Source organism: Rhinoderma darwinii, chromosome 3 (genome assembly GCF_050947455.1).
Source record: "Rhinoderma darwinii isolate aRhiDar2 chromosome 3, aRhiDar2.hap1, whole genome shotgun sequence".
NCBI classification, from domain to species: domain Eukaryota; kingdom Metazoa; phylum Chordata; class Amphibia; order Anura; family Rhinodermatidae; genus Rhinoderma; species Rhinoderma darwinii.
Window position 1 is genome coordinate 342,569,048 of NC_134689.1, and position 22,942 is coordinate 342,591,989.

General features: G+C 45.9%; 1 protein-coding gene across 1 annotated transcript in view; it reads right to left on the reverse strand.

The window, feature by feature from the left end:
* Positions 1 to 4,891: 4,891 nt before the first annotated feature.
* The window catches only part of LOC142750500 (pyroglutamylated RF-amide peptide receptor-like), a 138,856-nt gene continuing 120,805 nt past the window's right edge, over positions 4,892 to 22,942 (reverse strand). The window contains exons 2-5 of the mRNA XM_075859502.1: positions 9,650 to 9,808; positions 5,461 to 5,522; positions 5,058 to 5,293; positions 4,892 to 4,955 (exon numbers count right to left, since the gene is read on the reverse strand). Of these exons, the coding sequence (XP_075715617.1) occupies positions 4,892 to 4,955; positions 5,058 to 5,293; positions 5,461 to 5,522; positions 9,650 to 9,808 (521 nt within the window). The remainder of the gene's footprint in view (positions 4,956 to 5,057; positions 5,294 to 5,460; positions 5,523 to 9,649; positions 9,809 to 22,942) is intronic.

Genomic DNA, 22,942 nt, shown 5'->3' on the forward strand with positions numbered 1-22,942 from the left:
TGTTCCTCCTGCTACATTTCCTGTCTGTACCGGTACCAATCCCCTGTGTTTCTTGCCGCTACCTCCACGCTATGACGGAGATCCGAGGTCCTGCAGGGGATTTTTGAATCAGTGCCTGATCCACTTCAGACTACATACCAGGTCCTTCTCTTCGGATGACATCAGGATCGTCTTCATCATCTCTCTCCTTACTGGTAAAGCCCTGACATGGGCAAATCCTCTGTGGGAACATCAGGGACCAGAGACCCATGACTTGCAGTGCTTCTTACAGACCTTCCGCTCGTTCTTTGAGGAACCTGGGAGAGTTTCTTTGGCTGCTGCATCCTTGCTGACACTACATCAGGGAGACCTCTCCGTGGGCGAGTATGCCATTCAGTTCCGTATCCTGGCTCCTGAATTGACCTGGAACAACGAGGCTTTGGTGGCCACATTCTGGCAGGGACTGTCTTCAGGGATCAAGGATGAGCTGGCTGCTCGCGATCTGCCATCTACCCTGGACGATCTTATCCTACTCGCCTCCCGGGTTAACATGAGGATCCGGGAGCGTTCCCAAGAGCTTCTCCTGGAGAGAGAACTTCCTAGGCTGGATTCTACTTTTTAGCAATCTTCCTCAGTTGTCCCACCAGAGGATCCGATGCAGAGTAACTATGTCAAATTGTCTACCCAGGAGAAACAACGCAGACTTCTGTACTTTGTCTGTATTGCGGCCTAGGAAGCCATATGGTGCGTCTGTGTCCACAGAGCCAGAGAGACCACATTGCCTAGGTCTGATTGGAGAGACAACCCTAGATGGAACAGTACCTAATAAAACATTCTGTTCCAAGCTGACTATTCCTGTGACCCTAGTATCCGGCGAGAGGACGCATCCAGTTTCTGCCTATCTTGACTCTGGTTCTGCTGCAAACTTCATCCAGGAAGGGCTTGTGGATCATCTTGCGTTGCCCACAGTTCCCCTAGAGACGTCTTTGGCTGTTGCCTCAGTTAATGGACTGCCTCTGCCTGATCCCATCGTTTCTAAAACCAAGCCATTGAAGCTCCAGGTAGGAGTCCTTCATTTTGAACTAATTTCTTTCCTTGTTTTACCCAAGGCCATCAATCCGGTTCTGCTGGGCCTGCCTTGGCTTTGATTACATGCCCCAGTCCTGGACTGGAATTCTGGAGATGTTCTCCAATGGGGCTCCAAGTTCCATGGTGGTTGTCTGTTTCAGATCCATCCTGTCAAGCCTCCTCTGTCTCAGTCTTTGGCGGGACTGCCTCCCCAGTTTGCTCAGTATGCAGATGTTTTCAGCAAAAGGGAGGCTGAGACGCTGCCTCCACATCAGACTTATGACTGCCCCATTGAACTGGTTCCTAATGCCTCTCTCCCCCATGGTCGAGCATATCCTCTCTCCTTGCCAGATTCTCTATCCATGTTGGCCTATATCAAGGAGAATCTGGAGAGGGGTTTCATACGAAAGTCTTCCTCCCCGGCCGGGGCTGGATTCTTCTTCGTTAAAAAGAAGGATGGGTCCCTTCGACCCTGCATTGATTACCGTGGTCTCAACCAGATCATGGTCAAGAACAAATACCTGTTGCCTCTTATATCTGAGCTGTTTGATCGCATACGAGGAGCCCAAAAATTTTCTAAGCTAGACCTGCGGGGGGCTTATAATCTAGTCCGGATTCGTCAGGGTGATGAATGGAAGACGGCATTTAACACCCAAAAGTGCGCTACGAATACCTAGTGATGTCCTTCGGACTGTGTAACGCTACAGCAGTGTTTCAGGAGCTCGTTAATGATATCTTCCGAGATCTCCTCTATGTCTGTGTTGTTGTTTATCTCGATGATATTTTGATTTTCTCCCTAGATCCGACGACTCATCGGAGGAATGTCCGTCAGGTTCTACTACGATTAAGGGAGAATCATTTATACGCCAACCTGGAGAAGTGCGTCTTTGAGAAGAGTTCTCTGCCCTTCCTGTGCTACATCATCTCGGATCAAGGTCTCAAGATGGATCCTGAGAAAGTGAAAGCTGTCCTGGAGTGGCCACATCCTCAAGGCTTAAGGGCCATACAGCGGTTCCTGGGATTCGCCAATTTCTACCGGCAGTTTATTTCTAACTTCTCTTCTCTGACGGCTCCCATCTCTACCCTTACCAAGAGGGGTGCGAACGCCAAGGTGTGGACTGCAGAGGTAGAGTCCGCATTTATTAGCCTCAAAAAAGCCTTCACTTCAGCTTCGATCCTCCATTATCCTGACGTATCTCGGCAGTTCTCACTGGAAGTGGACGCTGTTGGTGCTGGCACACTTCTGTTCCAGAGGAGCTCCAATGGAAAGGCAGTAGTATGTGGCTACTACTCAAGACTTTTTTATTCTGCTGAGTGCAATTACTCTATTGGAGATCGGGAGCTGCTGGCTATCAAATTGGCTCAGAAGGAGTGGAGACATCTTCTAGAGGGCACTGCTCACCCATTCCTGATCTTCACCGACCACAAAAACCTTACCTACCTTCAGTCTGCACAACCACTGAATCCCCGTCAAGCCAGGTGGTCGCTGTTCTTCACCCGTTTTCAGTTTGTGCTCCACTACCGTACCGCGGACAGGAATGTGAGGGCCGATGCCCTGTCCAGATCGTTTGAGACGGAAGACACGGTGGAGTCCCTTCAGACTATCATAGACCCGTCCTGCATTGTCACTGCTAATCCTCTGCAGGTTAGAGACATCCCCCCTGGGAGGAATTTTGTTAGGTTGGCAGACAGGAAAAGGATTCTCCGCTGGGGACACAGTTTTAAACTGGCTGGGCACGATGGTGTCCAAAAAACCCGAGACCTGATTGCTCGTCACTTCTGGTGGCCCACGCTACCTAAAGATGTTCTGGACTTTGTCTCTTCTTGCACGATGTGTGCCTCGAACAAAGTTACTCACTCCAATGCCCCCTGGCAGCACATTGCGATGGACTTTGTCACAGACCTTCCCCCCTCAGCAGGATGCAACACCATCTGGGTGGTGGTGGACCGGTTCTATAAGATGGCACATTTTATCCCGTTGGCTGGCCTAAATTCTGCTCCTCGACTGGCGAGTCTCTTCATTCTACACATCTTTCGCTTGCATGGCTTGCCTCTGCACATTGTGTCCAACCGGGGTGTTCAATTTACTTCAAAGTTCTGGAGAGCCTTCTGTAAACTCCTGGATGTGAGATTGGACTTTTCCTCAGCTTATCACCACCAGTCCAATGGGCAAGTTGAGAGGATCAACCAGACCATGGAGAATTATCTCCGCCACTTCATCTCTTCACAGCACGATAACTGGGTACAGCTTCTTCCATGGGCCGAGTTCTCATACAACAACCAAACAAGTGAGTCCACCACTTCCACTCCATTTCACATTGTGTACAGTGAACATCCTAGAGTCCCTCTCCCAGTGTCGACCACATCTCAAGTACCCACTGCTGACTCTGCTTATAGGGACTTTTTGCAAATCTGGCAACAAACCCGATCCTCTATTAAACTGGCAGTTGGTCGCATGAAGCGAAAAGCAGATACTAGGAGAAGAGAGCCGCCTCAGTATCTTCCAGGGACTAAAGTCTGGCTGTCCTCTCAGAACATTCACTTGAAGGTACCCTCATACAAGTTTGCTCCCAGGTTCCTTGGTCCTTTCGAGATTCTGCAGTAGATAAACCTTGTCTATTATAAGCTGCGGCTGCCTCCTACCCTCAGAATCCCCAACTCCTTTCATGTGTCCCTCCTGAAGCCAGTGGTCCTGTACCGCTACAGCAAGACTTCTAGTTCCACAGTTGCTACCAGCGTTTCTTCTGATATATTCGAGGTGAGGGAGATCCTGGACTGGAAGAGGGTAGGAGGAAGGACTTTCTATTTGGTGGGCTGGAGAGGGTTTGGTCCTGAGGAGAGGTCCTGGGAGCCAGAAGAAAACCTCGGAGCCCCTGCGCTTATTAAGAAATTCCTCTCTCGCTCTGGCCCCAAGAAGAGGGGGCGTAAGAGGGGGGATACTGTAGCGTCCATGGCCACGGGCCGTCGGGTTTACTCACCTCACGACACCCGCAGCCATGGATCCGTGAGCGCTGGTCCACGTCTCCTTCCTAGGAGATGCCAGCGTTCACTTCCACTCCGGTCTGCTGTGTCCCGTAGGGTGCTCGTGCCCGGCTTTAAAGGGCCAGCGCGCGCACAAAGGAAATCGTCAACATCATCAACTGGCATGATTTCCTGGTCTATAAGAAGGTCCCAGGCCTTCTGATCCTTGCCTGAGCGTTGTTAGTTTTCCCAGTCTGTCTTGCAAATGGTCCCTTAGTGTTTCCCGTTCCAGTTGTTACCCGTGTCTTGTTACCTGTTCCTGTTTCCCGTGCTGTGCCTATAGTATCGAATCGTGCCACGTCCTGTGTCATCTGCCACGTCCGGAGGAATCCGCCATGTCCTGTGTCAACTGCCACGTCCGGAGGAATCCGCCATGTCCTGTGTCATCTGCCACGTCCGGAGGAATCCGCCACGTCTGGCGCAACCTGCGGCACCTGTGTCATACGCTACATTTGGCGTTATCTGATGCACCCATCTCCATCAGTGCCAGAGCTGCGGCCACTGTCTGGACTATCCAGGTACCCTTGTGCGGGACATTGTATTGCTGGGGTTTCCTGTTGTTTGGCCAGCTGCCTCCCTGCTACGGCGGTACGACCTAGTGAGTCCACTACCCGCTTCGTGACACCATGTAACTAAGTCTCATATGCTGACACTTTTTTTTCTAATTTTTCCTAATGTTTAGGATAGCCCTTTATAATATGTGACTTATGTAACACCAGCCATTATATGAGACCAGTTATGTTCTATCTCTAGACCTGACGTTATACAGATGGGGCGTGCAAAAAGAATAATCTCAAGGGTAAACTGGTGCAGTGAAATGTCATTAAGCATGAATTAGTTTGCGGATGCGAAAGTTCATTTCAATCTTGAAGACTTCACAAGATCCTCTAAGAACAATTGTAAGAATAGTAAATGATATGAATAATCAAGTTTTCTCTAGCAATCAAGACTCTATTATAATAGGACTGCAGCACATGATCCAATTATACCTGGTGATTTTTGCCATCTCATTACGGCTCAAAGTATTCAGCACAGAACAGTCTCCAATGCGCTTTTTAATCCATAGCTCGTACCCAATACGAGAATACAGAAGAAGCATGGCAGCAAGGGGTACTAAGAACAGGGCCACCAGGATAAATATGGCATAAGCCCTGCGCAGGGCAGCGTCACTCCATGACTCAAGGCAACATACATGGTACAAGTTGTAGAGCAAGTCATATTTCACCTGCAAGACAAACATGTACAGACTCAATTAGAAAGAGTATAATATGTGAAGCATGATGACATCATAATCCTTTGAGCTGCCCAACCAATTAGATCTACTTATCCCCCAAATAGTTTTTAACAATGTAACATTAAAAGAACGTTTGCCTTAATAAATGAGTTGCTTACCTCTAATGTCTGTACATGCAGCATTGGAGAACCTACAACAATAGCGATAGTCCATACACATCCTAAAAGAGAAAAAGGAGAATGATCTATAGAAGCAGTAGCTCAGAGAGGACTGCAGGGATGACGGATTATAACCTAGTATACTCATTTATGGTCATGGCAAAAGTAGTCGACTACGCTATTAATTCCACCGAAAAAAACGGAAACCTTACGGAACTGAGACAAACGGAAACCATTGGCAACGGAAGCATTACAATCGAAATCAATGGTAATGCAAACAGAAAGCTATGGTTTCCGTTTGGTTTCTGTTCATGGGTTCCCCTGATGGAAAGATCTGACGGAACCCATGAACGAAACCCCGACGTAGATGCGAACGAAGCATAAAGGGCACCAAATATCCTTCAGTGAACTGTGCCAATAGATTGATCCTACAGGATGTTAACCTGAGTCCCACTGAGTGTGCTCCTTCCATTACATTGACTTGTCACACTTTTATTAAAGGGGTATAAAGGGGCACCTGTCACCTTCCCTGTCTTTTCAATACCCATTAAAAACAGGAACGAGAAAACTTTGTAATTTACAGAATTTAAAACGTGCCATGGATAAACCTTTTTATTTTTGCAAAGAAGAGTTTATCTCGCTCATGAAATCTGGCAAACAGCTAATCTCTCCTCTTAAACCTTCACACAATACCTTAAAGAGGCTCTGTCACCAGATTTTGCAACCCCTATCTGCTATTGCAGCAGATTGGCGCTGCAATGTAGATTACAGTAACGTTTTTATTTTTAAAAAACAAGCATTTTTGGCCAAGTTATGACCATTTTTGTAGTTATGCAAATGAGGCTTGCAAAAGTCCAAGTGGGTGTGTTTAAAAGTAAAAGTCCAAGTGGGCGTGTATTATGTGCGTACATCGGGGCGTTTTTACTACTTTTACTAGCTGGGCGTTCTGACGAGAAGTATCATCCACTTCTCTTCAGAACGCCCAGCTTCTGCCTGATCACGCTGTGACGTCACTCACAGGTCCTGCATCGTGTCAGACGAGCGAGGACACATCGGCACCAGAGGCTTCAGTTGATTCTGCAGCAGCATCGGCGTTAGCAGGTAAGTCGATGTAGCTACTTACCTGCAAACGCTGATGCTGCTGCAGAATCAACTGTAGCCTCTGGTGCCGATGTGTCCTCGCTCGTCTGACACGATGCAGGACCTGTGAGTGACGTCACAGCGTGATCTGGCAGAAGCTGGGCGTTCTGAAGAGAAGTGGATGATACTTCTCGTCAGAACGGCCAGCTAGTAAAAGTAGTAAAAACGCCCGATGTACGCACATAATACACGCCCACTTGGACTTTTACTTTTAAACACACCCACTTGGACTTTTGCAAGCCTCATTTGCATAACTACAAAAATGGTCATAACTTGGCCAAAAATGCTCGTTTTTTAAAAATAAAAACGTTACTGTAATCTACATTGCAGCACCTATCTGCTGCAATAGCAGATAGGGGTTGCAAAATCTGGTGACAGAACCTCTTTAACCCCTTGCTGCTGCAAACATTTTCAGTTTTTTCATTTTCTTCTTTTTCTCCCCACCTTCCAAATGCCATAACTTTTTTATTTTTCCGTCAATATAGCCGTATGAGGGCTTGTATTTTGCGGGACAAGTTTTCGTTTTTCACGGAAGCATTTATTGTATCATATAATGTATTGAAAAGATGGGAAAAAAATCTTTGTGGTGTGGAATTTGGAAAGAAAAACTGTTTCCGCCATGGCTGTTGGGGTTTAGTTTTTATTGCGTTCATCATGAAGTAGTAATGACATGTTAACCTTATTCTGGGGGTCGATATGATTACGGCAATACCAAATTTATATTTGTTTATGTTTTACTACTTTTACAAAGGAAAAACTAATTAAAATAATTTGTTTTGTGTTGTCATAGTCTTATGTTCTATTACTTTTTTGTTTTTCCATCGATTGACCAGTGTGAGGGCTCAATTCTGACCAAAAACAGCAATTTTGGCATTAAAAAATTGTTCTTTCAGGTCGTTCACCATGCAGGTTAAATAATGTTATATTGTGATAGTTCTGACTTTTATAGATGCGGCGATACCAATTATCTTAATTTATTTTGTTCTAGATTACTATTGGTGAAAAATTGGGAAAATATATTTAAAAAAAATAAATAAAATGTACTGATTATTTCATTTTTTTTTTTAGTACCTCTAGGGGACTTGGAAGGAATCATTGGATTGCTTGCACAATGTACTGCAATACTTATGTATTGCAGCATATTGTATTTTTTACCGGCTCTTATTAAGTACTGGAGCAGTAGGATGTCAGACCTTTGGGCCTTCATTGAGATTGCCATGACAACCCCCAGCACTCCGCAAACACGTCGGAGGGCAGGGCGATGGGCTGTTGAAGGAGGCCACCCCCTTCATTCTAATAGATTAGATGTCGAATCCCGGCCATTGAAGTAAAGTGTCAGCTGTAACATACAGCTGAAACCTGCTAAGGATGGAGTCTGTAAGCCTGCTCCATACTTCCCCTTGCCGGCTTTGATGTAACCCTATGTCGGCAAGGCGTTAAAGGGAGTTATCCTTGGGAAGTCATAGAGTGGTTCCCCTGCTCAGAACTCACATCTATTAGTTTATTTAGAAAAAAAGGGAACATTCCTCAGCACATCCACAATGTGTAGTATAAAAAGAGCTTTATTTGGTCATTTTTTAAAAGTCCATAGAAGACACAGGTAAGGCGTGTTACGGCTACTTTTAGGGGTAACACACCTTACCTGTGTCCTCTATGGACTTTTAAAAAATGACCAAATAATGCTCTTGTTATACTACACATTGTGGATGTGCTGAGGAATATCCACTTTTTTTCTAAATACACTAATAGATGTGAATTCTGAGCAGGGGAACCACACTATGACTTCTCAGCTCTTGTGCTGAGGAATATCTCCTTTTTTCGAAATATTGAATTCCTTGTCTGCCTACAAGCCCCCCTTCCAATTGCACTCCATTGAGAAACTACAGGTCTCAGGATGAAATATTGGGTGAGCACATTTGTGGCTTTTGGTGCTGTCTTTCTATCTATTAGTGTAGTTTGAACTCCCGTTTTGTGGTGACTCTGTACGATCTTGCATAATATGGTAACTCATTAATTTGAATGGGTGCCATGTGATTCTACAGAGGAAATGTATGACTATCTACAGCATCTCGCTGTAATATCAGCTAATCGACATGGATCTTTGTAGGCTAAGCTAATCCACATTGGCTTTGATCTAAAAGGTTTGCTGGTGGCTTTCTCTATCCTGTGTATTTTCACTGTCTGTACTGACTAGAAGTGCAAAAGAGAAGAAGCTGAGTAGGAGTTATGTTTCTATATAACCTGTTTCTAGTGTTAGGGCCAGTTCACACAGAGTTTTTTGGCGCTAATTTTGACACATAAACCAGCGCCAAAAAACTGCCCAAATCGACCCCCATTGATTTCAATGGGAGGCAGAGGCGTTTTTTCTCGGCCAGCTTATGGCCTCTGACCTCCCACTAAAATCAATGGGAGGCAGAAAAACCCTGTGGCGCTCGTTTCTGAGTGTTCATTGTCCACTGTCCTTGCATTAGATTCAATGGCCGCTGGCAAAGGACGCTGTGAAAAACACGGAAAAATAAGCATTAAAACAACACTGTCAGTTCAAACTCTGCCTCAAAATTCCTTTCTGCCTGCAAAAAAACTCTGTGTCAACTACCCCTTAAGGTCTAATTTCCATAGAGTTTTTTTGGCGCTGATTTGACGTTGGAATCAGCGCCAAAACACATCCGAAATAGCCACCCATTGATCTCAATTGGAGGCGGAGGCCTTTTTTCTCCCAGGTGTCTTTTAGCATGTCCTTTCTTGCCACGGTTCCGCCTCTGACCTCCCATTGAAATGAATGGGAGGCAGAAAATCGCTGTGAATAATTCCTGGAGGAGGCAGATTTTTTCTGTCTGCAAAATACTCTTTGTGAACTAGGCCATGTATCCAAAAGGACAGGACTCAATGTACATGCCCCAAGTATACTGGTTCTGAAAAAAATGAAACATCGCACCATTGTAGCTAATATAAAATAAAAATGATCACAGGCTCACTTTAACATTTTCATTAGTAAGCACCAGTGCCACCCCATCATATTATACAAAGTCAAATTCTCATTCTTGGTTACCAAGCATCTTGTAAGCCCTCCTGTTGGTGTACTGCCTCTTCATCTTCAGTGGGTGGACAATGCCTTGGTACCTCTCCACTGCGATACACGTCATGGTTAATGTGCTGGCCACCACTGCTGTGGTTTGAATAAATGGAACCATCTTACAGACAAATGGCCCTATGGAAGAAAATGTCATTGCAGACTTGAATAAATATTTGCCCACTACAAGCCACTCAAACTGCTACATAGTATGTATCATATTCACTCTTTTACCATGATTCTTAGTTCTTATCAATTCTGTTTTATCTAATTCTTATTAATAACAGTGACGTTCTGTAAAATGGAAAGTGAAGACGTTATTTTTATGGAGAAGGAAGTCTCTACATTTTACAAAGCTGTTTTGATATTAAAACACAATGATATTGGCAAAAACATATTTAGGGTTCAGGTGTCAAACTATATGGGTGGCACAAAAAATACAGCATTTGAATAAGTGCCATAATTATAAAAAATGGGGTTGTACCCATGCTATTGGAATATGGTGATGTAAGTACCATATCATGACATCAAAAATGTACAAGAGGCTTAAAGCGGTTGTCCAGGCACCAATACCTGCTTTGACTGCCTCCGGGCACAGGACAACCATGCCAGAAACCTGCTTCGACTGCCTCCGGGCAGCGGATGACCATGCTCCGGTCACATAATAGTGGCCGAGCTGCAGTACTCCAGCACGGCCGCTATGCAGTGTATGGAGCCATCTGCTTCCGGCTCCGAATACTTCATAACCTGCATTACATCTGGGGCCCGGAGGCAGCCAGAGCAGCTGATTGGTGTGGGGGTTCGGTTGTCAGACCCCCGCCGATCATATACTGATGATCTATTCTGTGGATAGGTCATCAGTTGTTCATGCCTGGATGACCCCTTTAACCTCTACAGGTAGGGGCGTAGAGCTAAAGGTTCATGAGCCCCGATGCAAAGGTTCTTCTTTGGGCCCCCCCAAAAAACTTCTCATGGCAGACGGCCCGCAGCTTTCAGATGTATCGCTGGATATCCTAAGTGACCCAGCGATGCAACACTAGAAGCCAGGGGCGTCACTAGGGTCTTGAAACATCAGGGGAAATAGCCCCAATACATATATCCCCCCCCCCCAAAAAAATGTGTGTGCGTGTATGTATATGTGTATATAGGAGACAGCATATCTAAAGCACCACGACCCTATAGCTATGGATAGGATTAGATACAGTGGCTTAGCAGACTTTATCACATATAAGTGAATTGGATACAGTGGCTCAGCAGACAGTATCACACATGATAGGATTAGATATAAGGCCCAGCAGACAGTATCACACATGATAGGATTAGATATAAGGCCTAGCAGACAGTATCACACATGATAGGATTAGATATAAGGCCCAGCAGACAGTATCACACATGATAGGATTAGATATAAGGCCAGCAGACAGTATCAGACATGATAGGATTAGATATAAGGCCCAGCAGACAGTATCACACATGGTAGGATTAGGTATAAGGCCTAGCAGACAGTATCACACATGATAGGATTAGATACAGTGGCTCAGCAGACAGTATCACACATGATAGGATTAGATACAGTGGCTTAGCAGACAGTATCACACATGATAGGATTAGATACAGTGGCTCAGCAGACAGTATCACACATGATAGGATTAGATACAGTGGCTCAGCAAACAGTATCACACATGATAGGATTAGATATAGGACCCAGCTCGCTGACATTGCGGCTCTAGCGCTGGACCCAGGGAAGGTAAGTATAAGTATTGTTTTGCTTTTTTATGTGTTACTAATTATTTTTGTGTTTGTGTTTTTTACAGGTTCAGTCGTTGGACAACGTTGGATTTGAGTACTACTTCGATGACAGCTTTTTTATTCTCAATAAAATGGATAACGAGGGTTGTGTGTCGGATTTATAATTTCAATAAAAAAAAAAATTCTATGTCTGTATTTTTCGGAACTTTATTACTACCACCTTAGTAATGGCCGCTGGCTGATTGACAACGTCCATTACTTAGGCGAGGCTTAATGTTAGACATGAAGAGGCTAACACTAACCACCATTATAACCCCGGTACCCACCGCCACGAGGGGTACCGGGAAGAGCCGGGTACGATCCAGTACCCGACCATCTGTAGTGATGGAGGGGCACTGGGGTGGCTGCAGGCTGGTATTATTAGGCTGGAAAAGCCCAAAAACAGTGGCCCTTCGCACCCCGGTAATGCTAGCCTGCTGCTGCTATGTTGTATCTGGCATCAGCAGGCTAACACTAAGCCTTGTCTATGTAGGGGATGCTGTCAATCAGCCACCAGCTATTAAAAAGCCCATAGTAATAAAGTTTTAAAAAATACAGATGTAAAAAAAATAGGATTATTGGAATAAAAAAAACCCACACAACCCAGTCGTCGAATCCGACGTAGTCCAAGATTCGAACCTCTAAAAAAATACAAACACAAAAACAAGATTAGTAAGGGCCTGTTCACATCATCACCTGTTAGCATCAGTCGACTGCGCTATTGGTTGTGTCAAGAACAACGGAACCCTGTCACAACGGTGACAAACGGAAACCTTAGGCAACGTTTCCGTCACCATGGAGATCAATGGTCAAGGAAACGGAAGCTGAGCTTTCAGTTTGCCTTTCCGTTGAGGGGTTAACCTGACGGAAACCTCTGACGGAACCCCTCATCGGAAGGGCAAAACTGATGTGGACACAGCCTAACACATATGGTATGCTTAGATACAGGGCCCACGTGCATGTGTGATACTGTTTGTTGGCCCCTGTATCTAAGCCTACCACAAGGTATGTTTGGATATAGGGTCCAGCAGACAGTAATCTTATACAGTATAAGATTACTGTCTGCTGGTGCCCGGTATCTATGCCTACCACATGGTAGTCTTAAAGGGGTTGTCCAGTCCCTAAACTTGATGGCCTATCCTCAGGATAGGCCATCAATAGCTGATGGGTCGGGGTCCGACTCCCGGGACCAGTGCCAATCATCTGTTTTGAAGGGGGTGCAGCGCTCTTACAAACGCTGCTTCCCCTTAATTTCCCTTACCTGCTCACACTGTGAATCGCTGACACATCCGTGTCGGCGATTCACAGTGTGAGAAAGTAACCGGAATGAAGGGGAAGTAGTGCTCGTACGAGCGCTGCACCAGCCCTTCAAAACAGCTGATATTAACAGGGTGATATTAAACTTACCCTTCTCTTCAGCCAAGCAGAGGTCCTGACTCCATCCATGGTCGGGATGTTGTGAGCAGCGCATAGCGTTGTGACGTCATGCGCTGCGCACAACGTTGTGACTTCACAACCTCAACTGCACTCCTGAAGAAGGCAGGTAAGTACTGCCAGTTACTATAGTAACGGGGGCTCGTGTAGTTTATTACATAAGCCCCAGTTACCATAGTAACTTTGCATTGATGTGGTTACTATAGTAACTTTGCATTGATGTGGTGCGGGAGCCCCCTGGCTTCGGGGCCCGGTCGCAATTGCGACCGCTGTGACCCCTATAGTTACGCCACTGTCTACAGGCTTCCCCTTCTCTTCAATTCGAGACTTATTTATGTAACAGACATTGGCATTTCACAATGAAGAAAAATATGTTGTAGGCAGCACAGTGGCACGGTGGTCAGCAATGTTTCCATGCAGCACTCGAGTCTGTGAATAGAACCAGGCGCAACTTGGAGTTTGTATGTTTTCCCCGTGTTTGTGTGGGTTTCCTCCTACACTGCAAAATACATAATTGACTTCCCTAGTGTGTGTGAGAAAGGGAAATTATATTGTGGACAGGGACTGATATAAATGATGACAACATCTGTATCTGCGAAATATGCTGCTTCTGTACAGGTGATAAAGTAAAAATTTATAGGTTCAATTTGTAAAATAGAACCTTGGGGCCCCATGCACATGATCGTAAAAAATCTCCCATTCAGTTCTATTGGCCGCGGACACCTTTCTGTATCGCTATGGATAGGTGTCCGTGCCATAGAACTGTACCGCAGAAGATAGATTATGTCCCATCTTTTGCATTTTATGGGCCGTGCTCCCATACTTTGTATGGGAGAACGGGCCGAAAGTGCAGGGCTGCGGTCCGCGGCCAGCTATGCCCGCAATCGCGGGCCGTGATTAAAGGCACGGCCGTGTGCATGAGGCCTTAAAGAGAACCTGTCAGCGAGGGCAGCAAAAACTACCTTACAGGTTCTCTTTAACACGCAACCGTCATAAATCAGTGTAGTGTTATCAGTAGAGAAGCGTGGATTAGTTATTGGCTCTTACAATTTCCACAAGTTAAAAATTAAGAATGTTTTAATGAGTTGTTGGTCACGTACTCTGTCATCGCTCAATATTATGCAGCATATTGTGCAGCACACAAACAAATCACCCCAGGTGTCCAATAAAGACAGATTTATGACTGATTTTGATAAATCATCACACACATGTTGGAATAGATTATAGAAATCTTCTTCTTGGGTGCTTGACTGAATCAAGAATCAGTCTAAGGCCTGATTTACACGAGCGTGTGCGTTTTGCGCGCGCAAAAAACGCTGCGTTTTGCGTGCGCAAAAGGCACTTGACAGCTCCGTGTGTCATCCGTGTATGATGCGCGGCTGCGTGATTTTCGCGCAGCCGCCATCATAGAGATGAGGCTAGTCGACGCCCGTCACTGTCCAAGGTGCTGAAAGAGCTAACTGATCGGCAGTAACTCTTTCAGCACCCTCGACAGTGAATGCCGATCACAATATACACCAACCTGTGAATAAAGAAAGACGTTCAAACTTACCAGGAACTGCCTGCTTCCTCCAGTCCGGTCTCCCGGCCGTTGCCTTGGTGACGCGTCCCTCTCTTGTCGTCCGGCCCCACCTCCCAGGATGACACGGCAGTCCATGAGACCGCTGCAGCCGGTGATTGGCTGCAGCCTGTGCTTGGCCTGTGATTGGCTGGAGCTGTCACTTGGACTGAACTGTCATCCCGGGAGGTCGGACTGGAGGAAGGAGCCGGGACTTATCGGTAAGTCCGAACTTCTGTTTTTTTTTACACGTATATGTATATTGTGATCGAAAGTCACTGTCCATGGTGCTGAAACGGTTTAAGTCTTTCAGCACCGTGGGCAGTGACTGTCTCCTGACGTCGCGTACCCGAACATTTTTTGCCGGGTTCGGTCAAAACGAGTTCGGCCGAACCCGGTGAAGTTCGGTGCGCTCATCTCTAATTTGACACTCCGTTTGGATGTTTGTAAACAGAAAAGCACGTGGTGCTTTTCTGTTTACATTCATCCTTTTGACAGCTCTTGCGTGATTTTCGCGCATGCAACGCAGTAGCGTCCGTGTGCCATGCGTTGCTTTCACGCACCCATTGACTTCAATGGGTGCGTGTTGCGTGAAAAACGCACGATTATAGAACATGTCGTGAGTTTTACGCAACGCACTCACGCTGCGCAAAATTCACGCATCGTCTAAACTGCCCCATAGAGTAATATAGGTGCGTACGACACGCGTGAAAAGCACGCGCGTCGCATGCGTGTATATTACGCTCGTGTAAATGAGGCCTAATTCCTATCGCCTGGCAGCACCATATCATTATCTGATGCCAGTGTTATCTTATCAGATTTTCAGGCTTGCATAACCTAAGCAAATAACAACCATTTTACAAATCTCCTAGCAATTAATACACAATTTACAAAATTCCATCTGTTAAAAAGTGCTGTAGGTATATGTATCTGAAATTTATGAGAACTGGAGATATATATGCTAAAGTAGTGCTTAAAGAGGCTCTGTCACCAGATTTTGCAACCCCTATCTGCTATTGCAGCAGATAGGCGCTGCAATGTAGATTACAGTAACGTTTTTATTTTTTAAAAACGAGCATTTGTGGCCAAGTTATGACCATTTTTGTATTTATGCAAATGAGGCTTGCAAAAGTACAACTGGGCGTGTTGAAAAGTAAAAGTACAACTGGGCGTGTATTATGTGTGTACATCGGGGCGTTTTTACTTCTTTTACTAGCTGGGCGTTCTGACGAGAAGTATCATCCACTTCTCTTCAGAACGCCCAGCTTCTGGCAGTGCAGACACAGCCGTGTTCTCGAGAGATCACGCTGTGACGTCACTCACAGGTCCTGCATCGTGTCGGACGAGCGAGGACACATCGGCACCAGAGGCTACAGATGATTCTGCAGCAGCATCGGCGTTTGCAGGTAAGTCGATGTAGCTACTTACCTGCAAACGCTGATGCTGCTGCAGAATCAACTGTAGCCTCTGGTGCCGATGTGTCCTCGCTCGTCTGACACGATGCAGGACCTGGGGAAGTGACGTCACAGCGTGATCTGCCAGAAGCTGGGCGTTCTGAAGAGAAGTGGATGATACTTCTCGTCAGAACGCCCAGCTAGTAAAAGAAGTAAAAACGCCCGATGTACGCACATAATACACGCCCAGTTGTACTTTTACTTTTCAACATGCCCAGTTGTACTTTTGCAAGCCTCATTTGCATAAATACAAAAATGGTCATAACTTGGCCAAAAATGCTCGTTTTTTAAAAATAAAAACGTTACTGTAATCTACATTGCAGCGCCTATCTGCTGCAATAGCAGATAGGGGTTGCAAAATCTGGTGACAGAGCCTCTTTAAAGGGTTTTTACCATCAGAGACATTTATGAAATGTCCACAGGATATGTCATAAATGTCAGATAGATGCAGGTCCCACCTCTGGGACCTGCACCTATCTCTAGAACGGGACCCCATAAATCCGTTCTACTGCTCTGTGTTGTGGCTGAAGCATGTGATTTCCGATCATCAATTACTGTTTCCATAGCTCCCATAGTAGTGAATGGTAGTTACGGAAGAAGCGTAGCATGCGAGCTACGCTGTTTCCGTAACTACCATTCAGTTCTATGGGACTTACGGAAGCGAGCCACACTGATTCCGTAATTCATGGTCGGGAATCACACGTGTCAGCCACAGCACAGCAACCTCCTTAAAGAGGCTCTGTCACCAGATTATAAAATCACTATCTCCTATTGAATGTGATCGGCGCTGCAATGTAGATAACAGTAAAGTTTTTTGTTTTTTTTAAAACAATCATTTTTGCCCAAGTTATGAGCAATTTTAGATTTAGGCAAATTAGCTTTTCAATGGACAACTGGGCGTGTTTTCTCGTTTTACCAACTGGGCGTTGTGAATAGAAGTGTATGACACGACCAATCAGGATCATACACTTCTCATCCAATGGCGGATTATAATATGGGCGGTTCGGGCGGTCGCCCGGGGCCCGAGGCTGCCAGGGGGCCCATTGGGGCCTGAGGCTGCCAGGGGGCCCATCGCGGCCCGAACCGCACACAAACTTAAAAAACTATGCAGCGTTGCCGCGCTGCCCGCTTCCAACTGAATCTGCGTCCGCAGGATGCAGATTCAGTTGGGTTGAATGCTGGAGCCTCGCCCCAGCATTCACTCTGCCGTGAGCGGCTCGGTGCAGGCAGGCGCGATGTAGTGACGTCATCGCGCCTGTCTGCACGGAGTTACTCACAGCACAGTGCAGAGGAGGAGGAGAAGCATCCCCCACCGTCGTGGGAACCGGGATAGGTAAGTAATTATGTTTTCTTTTTTATTAGGTACGTACATATGGGGCATTATGCTGTGTCAGCTATGGGGGCATTATACTGTGTCAGCTATGGGGCATTATGCTGTGTCAGCTATGGGGCATTATGCTGTGTCAGCTATGGGGCATTATGCTGTGTCAGCTCTGGGGCATTATACTGTGTCGGCTATGGGGCATTATACTGTGTCAGCTATGGGGCATTATACTGTGTCAGCTATGGGGCATTATACTGTGTCGGCTATGGGGCATTATGCTGTGTCAGCTATGGGGCATTATACTGTGTCACCTCTATGGGGCATTATACTGTGTCACCTCTATGGGGCATTATACTGTGTCAGCTATGGGGCATTATACTGTGTCAGCTATGGGGCATTATACTGTGTCAGCTATGGGGCATTATGCTGTGTCAGCTATGGGGCATTATACTGTGTCAGCTATGGGGCATTATACTGTGTCAGCTATGGGGCATTATACTGTGTCAGCTATGGGGCATTATACTGTGTCAGCTATGGGGCATTATACTGTGTCGCACCTATGGGGCATTATACTGTGTCAGCTATGGGGCATTATACTGTGTCAGCTATGGGGCATTATATTGTGTCAGCTATGGGGCATTATACTGTGTCACCTCTATGGGGCATTATACTGTGTCACCTCTATGGGGCATTTTACTGTGTCACATCTATGGGGGCATTATACTGTGTCAGCTATGGGGCATTATACTGTGTCACCTTTATGGGGCATTATATTGTGTCACATCTATGGAGGCATTATACTGTGTCACAGCTATGGGGGCTTTATACTGTGTTGCAGCTATGGGGGCATTATACTGTGTCACAGCTATGGGGGCATTATACTGTGTCACAGCTATGGGGACATTATACTGTGTTGCAGCTATGGAGGCATTATACTGTGTCGCAGCTATGGAGGCATTATACTGTGTCGCAGCTATGGGGGCATTATACTGTGTAGCAGCTATGGAGGCATTATACTGTGTCGCAGCTATGGGGGCATTATACTGTGTCGCAGCTATGGGGGCATTATACTGTGTTGCAGCTGTGGAGGCATTATACTGTGTCGCAGCTATGGGGGCATTATACTGTGTTGCAGCTATGGAGGCATTATACTGTGTCGCAGCTATGGAGGCATTATACTGTGTCGCAGCTATAGGGATATTATACTGTGTCACAGCTATGGAGGCATTATACTGTGTCGCAGCTATGGGGATATTATAATGTGTCACAGCTATGAAGGGCATTATACTGTGTCGCAGCTATGAAGGGCATTATACTGTGGGGGCAGCTATGGGTGGCAATATACTATGGGGACAGCTACGGGGGACATTATACTGAGCAATTACAAAAGCTGCAGGTCCAAGGGGGGAGACGCTGTGTAGCACAATATACAAGGGGGGATTGTTGTATAGCACTATATAGAAGGGAGCGCTGTGTATCACTATATCTAAGGGGGATTGCTGTGTAGCACTATATACAAGAGGGGGAGGGCTATGTGACGCTATTTACAGAGGGGGAGGACTGTGTAGCGCTATTTACAGGGGGCTGTGTGTGGTGCTATCTACAGTGTTTGACACAATTATATTCAGGGGCGCAGTCTATGGTGCTATAATATTTAGGGGCACAGTGTTTGTACTATTTTATTCAGGGGCGCAGTGTTTTGTGCTATTATATTTAGGGGCACAGTGTGTGGCACCATGATAATATTATCTTTGTTTATAGGTGTGGAAATGTTGGAAAAGTGAGGAGCAAAAGACATCTGAGTGGCAAATTCTGCAGAAATGGGTCATAGCCGGGAAAAGTCGTCATGAAGTCTGGACTGGATGGAGAAGAGGAAAAAAACTACCTCGTCACCTGTGAGTCACTAGATTTATAGACAATCTGTCATCTCTACTGACATGTTTATTATAGGAAATCCTTGTATTTCACAAAGTCTTTGTGCAGTCCAGGACTAATAGACAAATAAGTGTTACTATTCCCCTTGTCAGGAGAATGTGTCCCTACACGGCGCGATACTGTCAGTGATGGTTGGAGACTGTCAGTATGTGGGGACACAGCCTTTTGACAAGGGGAGTAGTAACACCCATTTGTTAATGTCTGGACAAAAAGGAAGTGTTACCAATAGTTACAGGGCGGCGGTGGAGAAGGGGGGCTCAACTATGGGTAACAGCCCAGGGCCTATGGTCTACTTAATCCGCCACTGTTCTCATCGTTCCCACCCAGCTTCTTTCACTGCACAGACACCCAGCATGACGTCACCCACAGGTCCTTCACCATCGCGTCGGACGAGAGAAGATACATCGGCTCCAGGCGTCCGAGAGGGTAATATGCTTGTCTCTAGGGAGTTCACTATGCTTACCTGCACACGGTGATGCTGCTGCAGATTCAACTGTACCCTTTCGGACGCCTGGAGCCGATGTGTTTTCTCTCGTCCGACGCGAAGGGGAAGGACCTGTGGGAGGAAATTACGTCACAGCGTGATCTCGCGAGAACACGCTGTGTGTCTGTGCAGTGAAAGAAGCTGGGTGGGAACGATGAGAAGTGTATGATTGGTTATCGTCATATACTTCTATTCACAACGCCCAGTTGGTAAAACCAGTAAACACGCCCAGTTGGTAAAAACACAATACACGCCCAGTTGGTAAAATGAGAAAACACGCCCAGTTGTCCATTGAAAAGCTAATTTGCATAAATCTAAAATTGCTCATAACTTGGGCAAAAATGATCGTTTTAAAAAAAACAAAAAAAAACTTTACTGTTATCTACATTGCAGCGCCGATCACATTCAATAGGAGATAGGGATTTTATAATCTGGGGACAGAGCCTCTTTAACTGCAGAGCAAGTGAAGACATGATAGACTTTAGGTTTAAGGTGATCATAGTAAAGACCTGTGGCTGGGAAAGTACTGGAGGAGGTGTTTTTCTCACCTGTCTGGTTAAGATAGGTGAGATGAGGAATCCAGGAAAGTTGGGTTTCTCAGCAAAACTTAGTTTGGTGAGGTTTTTTGTTGTCTTTTTTCTGTGCCTGGGCTTCTTTGGAATGGCAGGTAGGATTGGTAGAAGGACTTGCCATTTCCTTCCCGCTCCAGTACAGGGTTTCTCCTAGCCCAAATCAGTACAGTTGTTCTAACTGGGCTGTTTAGGGCTGCAGTGAATGTTGTCCAGTGTCAGAGCCAGGGAAAAGTGTGGAAAACCTGATCCAAGGAACACTATATTCCTGGCTTATCATAGGTGAGGAAACCTGCTGTTTAGTTATTGCCCGGACGGACGAGCAAGGTGTTTGTTTGGTTTATATGCTGCAAGTCTTGTATGCTGGATAACCACTTGTTTGTTTTTGGACTGCAATAAAGCCAAGTGTGGACTTTAACCCCTTAATGACCAGCCTATTTTAAACCTTAATGACCAAGGTATTTTTTAAGTTTTTCCATCATTGCATTCCAAGACAGAGCTCTAACTTTTTTATTTTTGCGTCGACATAGCTTTAAGAGGTCTTGTTTTTTGCGGGACAAGTTGTATTTTTTAATAGCACCATTTTGAGGTACATATTATTTATTGATTAACTTTTATAAACTTTTTGGGGGGGGGGGGCTAATAGAAAAAAAACTAAAATGTTGCCACTCTTTTTCGCGTCCTAAATCTACGCCATTTACCGTGTAGTATAAATAACACAATAGCGGGTTGTTATGATTGCAATGATACCAAATTTGTATACATTTTGTAAAAACGCTTTTTTTTTCCAAAATTTTTTGATTATTTGTTTTTGTGTCTCCATATTTGAAGAGCCATAACTTTCTTATTGTTCCGCCGATGCAGTTGTATGAGGGCTTTTTTTTTTGCGGGAAGACTTGTAGTTTTTATTGGTACCATTTTGGAGTAGATTCGACTTTTTGATCACTTTTTATCACATTTTTTTAAAGTCAGGATTCACAGAAAACAGCAATTTTTCCATAGTTTTTTATTTCATTCTTTACGGCGTTCACCGTGCGGGTTAAATAATGTAATAGCTTTATAGTCTGGGTCGGTACGGACGTGGTGATACCAAATACGCATAACTTTTTTTTACTTTTATTTGTTTTTTTAATAGTAAAGCAGTTTGTAAGGGGAAAAGTGGGGTTTTCATTTTTTTTTATTAACTTTATTAAACTTTTTTTACTAGTCCTACTAGGGGACTTTAATATGCCATCATCCGATCGCTATTATAATACACTGCAATACTTTTGTATCGCAGTCTATTACTGCCTGTCCGTTTAAAACGGACAGGCATCTGCTAAGGCGGGATTCAGACGAACGGGTCGTTCCCGAGCCCGAGTGCCGGCCGGTAAAATCGGCCATTCTGCCCGGCCGGTTTGCATAAAGTTTTGCATCCGTGCCGGGCCGGGCAGATCCGGACAGTGACATCAGCGGCAACTCCTGAAGGGGAATCCCCATGTGTTCGGGGATTCCACTTCAGGAGTTTCCCCTGATGTCACTGCCCAGATATGGACAGAGACATCAAGCGCTCTGTCCAGGAGCGGAATCCCGAAAACACGGGGATTCCGCTCCTTCAAGGAGCTAAAGTGCGGCTAGCACATAGCAGAGCGGGGAGATACCTCCCCGCTCTGCTATAGTGGCGTCGCTACGGTAGTAGCAGCCGCAGCAGCAGCAGCAGCTGCAGCTGCTAGCGGCGCCATCGCTCTGCGCTGTGAGGAGGAGGAGATAGAGCGCAAGAGCCGGGAAACCCGGCCATCACTCGGAACACATTCCGGTGATGGCCGTGTAATACCCAGCCCCATAGACATCTATGGGAGCCGGGCGGCCGGGTACCCGGGCGAAGATAGAGCATGTCCTATTTTTTGACAGCCGGATTTCCCGGCCGTCAAAAAATCGGTCGTGTGAGTAGCCCCATTAGGGGTCTATTATTCCTAATGCAGCCGGGTGCCGGCCGATTTATGAACGGCCGGCACCCGGCCAGGAAACCCTGCCGTGTGAATGAGGCCTAAGACATGCCTTTGGCATGACCTAGCAGGCATTTACTAGAGGATGACCTGGGGGCCTTTATTAGGCCCCCGGCTGCCATCGGAGACACAGACACTCGGTGATCTGATCACCGGGTGTCGGTGGGATGAGAGGGAGCTCCCTCCCTCTCTCCAAAACAACTCAGATGCGGCACACGCTATTGTGTGCCGCATCTGAGGGGTTAAACGGGTGAGATCGAGACTTATATCGATCTCACACATTCGAGCAGGGACACCCCCAGCTCTCAGCTACATCTGGCAGCTGAGAGCATGGAGATTTGACAGCTCCCTGCTCTGTTTATTTATTCTGATGCAGCTCCGTAAAAGGGCTTATGCATCAGAATAAAGCCCATTAGTGGCCGCCGTGAGAAGGCGTAATGGCTCTCACTAACGGGTTAAACCTGAACGGTATCGACATTCTCATTGCCAACCACAACCCGCTATGCACAGATCCCCACAATACCCATAGGAAAACTGCTGCTGAATAATCCTTCACCTGACAGTTATCCACCCTAATTCCTCCATTATTTTTATGGAGCAAAAGGAGATAAGGGGTTGTTGCTGCTTATCTCCAAGGGAAAACATACTTTTTTGAACAAGAAAAAACAATCCTGTATGATCTTTGTTAGCCCAAACAGCAGCAGTTGGTGATTGTTGAAAACAAGGGGATCCACCAACAAA